Here is a 4,019-nt window from a genome sequence, read left to right as displayed (position 1 = left end):
ATATTGGGCACACAGACCCTGCCTCTGAATCTCAGTAGACCATCAACTTCCAAGGTAAAATCCTTACCTTGCTTAGTGCCAATCAAACTTGCTGATGTCTGGAGCTCAACATCCTTCAACTGATCCTCTTGAATACTCTCCAACAGTCTACTAGATACCACCAAGTTGTTGCATCTAATACTGTCTTCTTCAAATTTCAGCTACAACTTTAGATCTCTAAAGCTTTCTACTAGCTCCAACTCTCTAACCATTAAAGTTGAAACATGAATTGACTTCCTATTGAATGCATCTGCCACAACATTCTCCTTCCCAGGGTGGTATAGGAGATCAAAATCATAATCCTTCAAAAACGCTAACCACCTCCTTTGTCTCATATTCAGTTCCTTCTGATCAAAGAGGTACTTCAAGCTTTTATGATCACTGAATACATGAAACTGAGCACCATACAGATAATGCCTACAAATCTTCAAGGAAAATACCACGGCCGCCAACTCCAAGTCATGAGTGGGGTAGTTCTTCTCATGGACTTTGAGTTGTCTAGAAGCATAGGATACAACTATTTTCTCCTGCATCAGTACATACCCAAAGCCCTGATGGGATGCATCATAGAAAACCTCAAAGTGTTTACCTATATCAGGGATAACCAACACTGGTGCACTAGTCAACCTTTGCTTTAGCTCATGAAAGCTAGTCTCACACCAATCAGTCCACACAAAAGGTTTATCTTTCCTAGTAAGTTGTGTCTACAATCCGAGAGAAGTTTTCAATAAACCGCTGATAGTAGCCCGCCAAACCTACAAAGCTTTTGACTTCAGTCACTGTCTTAGGCCTTTCCCATTGAACCACGACCTACACCTTAGCTGGATCAACAACAATCCCTCCAACTGAAATCACATGGCCTAGAAAGTGAACTTCATCCATCCAAAACTCACATTTGGACAGCTTGGCATATAATTTTCTTTCTCTAAGCACCCCAAGCACTGTCCTCAGGTGTTCTTCATGATCTTCCCGCGTCTTAGAATAGACAAGTATGTCATCTATGAAGACAACAACAAACTTGTATAAGAAGGGTCTAAAAATCCTTTTCATGTAGTCCATGAAAATGGTTGGAGCATTAGTCACCCCAAAGGGCATAACTACATACTCATAGTGACCATATCTAGACCTGAACGTCGTCTTCTGCACATCATCCGCTTTCACCAAGATCTGGTGATAACCCGACCTCAAATCAATTTTAGAGAACACCGCAGCTCCATGCAACTAATCCATCAAGTCATCTATCCTCGGCAATGGGTACTTGTTCTTGATAGTCAGTTTGTTCAATTGTCGATAGTCAACACACAACCTAGAGCTACCATCCTTCTTCTTCACTAGCAATACTGGTGCTCCCCAAGGCGAAGCACTGGGCCAGATAAATTGTTTGTCTAACAGCTCTTCAATATGCTTCTTTAACTCTGCCAGTTCTGCTGGAGCCATTCTATAAGGAGCTATAGAAATTGGTCCTGCTCTTGAGACCAAATGAATAGAGAACTCCACTTCACGTGGAGAAGGTAAACCTGGAACCTCTTCAGGGAAAACATCCAAGAAGTCGCTCACTACTGCGAGGTTCACACCTTGAGTCTCTGAAACCGATGACCCTAGTTCCTGAGTCACTTCCATATGCGTCATTATCAAGAAGCAACAGGCGCCTTCTATGATATCTTGTCTTAGCACACCAAGTGACAAAGACATGTCTTCATCTTCTTTCGGAAATATTAGCTCTTTGTTACCACAGTCGATAAGAATGCGATTGGCGGATAACCAATCCATTCCTAAGATCACCTCTAACCCTTGCAAAGGTAAACAAATGAGATTTACCTTGAACCAATGCCCCTCTACATCGGTTGGACAACGGACACACATGGAAGACGTCCTAACTAACCCCGATGCTGGTGTAGACACCACCAGATCAAGGTTCAACTCTTCTACTTCTAAACCCAACTTTTCAACACATGCCTCCGATATGAAGGAGTGTGTTGCCCCTGAATCAAATAATACCACACAAGGCACTCCAAAAAGCAAGCAACAGCTGATAATGAGGTTACCTGAGCTGACTGCCTCTGATTCGGTCATGGCATATACTCTGTCGGTCGCTTGAGGTCTACCACCTCCCCTGGGCTGAGATGAACCAACCCTCTGCGTCTAAGGTCCTGTCCCTATAACAGAGGTGCACTCAACAGCAAAGTTCCCCTCTTTCCCACACCTGAAACGCTTCCTTGCAACATTCACATGAGGGCAGTTGTTCCTGTAATGAGGCCCTCCACACGCGAAGCACCTAACTGTGCCAGATGACCTAGCCGGTCCTGACTGCACTGATGGCTGGGAGGATGAACCCTTAGACCCAGAAGAAAGTGATGGTCTAGAGTATGGGGCCCTCCTAGCACTAACTCCACCACGAGACCCAGATGGTCCCCCACTCCTAGTAGGCTGACTCTGNTGTCCTTCAGCCTCTTTCTTGGTCTTCTCCANCACTCTGGCCATCTCNACCAAAGTAGGGAACTCATGAATACGGAGCCCCTTTACAAGCAGCTTGACGTCTCCTCTTAGACCGTTCTCAAATTTCCTGCATTGCCATTCTTCATCTATGGCCATGGAGTAAAAACGGAGGAGATGTTTAAACCTGTCAACATACTCAACAACCGTCATGTTTCCCTGAACCAGCTGGAGAAACTCTATCTCCTTATCATGCCTCACACTATCAGGGAAATACTCTGTGTAAAACTTAGTCTTGAACAGTTCCCAAGTGCTAGGAGTCTTGTTCCTCTCCAGAATCATCTTCAGGCTGCTCCACCAGTGGCCAGCCTCTCCAATAAGCAAGTATTGAGTATAAGCCAATTTGTTCTCATCAGGGCATCTCTTGCCTTCATAAATCCGCTCCATGTCCCTAAACCAGTGGTCGGCTTCATCTAGGCTACACTTCCCAGTGAATCTGGTGGGGTGATGTTGAAGAAAACTCTCCAAGTTCCACTCCTGTACAGGAGCAGCAGAAGAGGAAGCACCTGGAGTGGGTCTGTCACTGGCCAGCATCTCCATAAAGTGCCTCTGGGTGTCTTCAGATGACACCCTTGCATTCTCAGCCGCCACCCTTGCAGCTTCCAGATTCTGTAGAGCAATGGTGTTCTGTTGCACCAATGTAACGTTTTGTTGTTGCAGTGTTTGGAGCATAATCTCTAGCATCCTGACTTGCTCCGTAGGCTTCGGTTGAGGGGGTGGAGGAGGAGGAGGTCAAGGCGCCATTTCTCTGTTCACACAGATAGGAGAAACCATTAATCAAGTTCAAAGAGATAGAACAATTTCCTAGACATGCTAAGGGTACACAAGCAAACATCAAAGCACACACAACTTATGGAATTTGTCTAAGGATAGAAACTGCTCTGATACCATAAATGTGAAAACCCTAACATATAATAATATTAATCATATAATCAAGACGTCACCATTCAAATAAAGAGAACAATCAGAATGGAATAGTAATGCAATGGTTGATATTACAGTCATCCATAAAAGAGGACATAATTTGAAACTTAAACAAATTAGAGTGATCCAAAATACACCAAATTAAATATAGAAATCCTACGGAGAACTAAGGAGCAGCATCAGTGTCCTCCAACACTTGCTCCAAGGAGACCTCCTCAACCATATCTTCTCCAACCCAAATGGATGATCATCGGAAGAGAAAGCATACACAAGCAACAAACAACAGAAAAGCAAGGGTGAGCTAGATAAACAAACAATATACCTATAGTACAGTCATTCAAGTCATCATGCTTAATTACATATTAAAACGAACAAGCAAAGTGTACCAAACACACCATGCATCAAATTATTGGACATGACTCATCCGAATCTTTGTATAACTGTCTAGCTATTGGTCGTCTTTGCACTTGCATAGTTCAGCTGGCCCATCCCCAACACTATGCAAGGTAAATCCCCAATCTGTCTATGTCTAAACTCCAAGACTATAGACAGAGACCTCTCTC

The 4,019-nt window shown here is 43.8% G+C and overlaps 1 protein-coding gene across 1 annotated transcript; it reads right to left on the bottom strand.

Moving 5' to 3' along the window:
• Nucleotides 1–2,181: 2,181 nt before the first annotated feature.
• LOC106780239 lies at nt 2,182–3,216 on the bottom strand. The gene has a single exon (XM_014668505.1). It carries the CDS (start codon nt 3,214–3,216, stop codon nt 2,182–2,184), a length of 1,035 nt encoding a protein of 344 aa, XP_014523991.1.
• Between the last annotated feature and the right edge of the window lie 803 nt (nt 3,217–4,019).

Source organism: Vigna radiata, unplaced genomic scaffold (genome assembly GCF_000741045.1).
Source record: "Vigna radiata var. radiata cultivar VC1973A unplaced genomic scaffold, Vradiata_ver6 scaffold_174, whole genome shotgun sequence".
NCBI lineage: Eukaryota > Viridiplantae > Streptophyta > Magnoliopsida > Fabales > Fabaceae > Vigna > Vigna radiata.
Note: the sequence above shows the minus strand (reverse complement) of the source record. Positions and strands in the feature narration are given on the sequence as shown.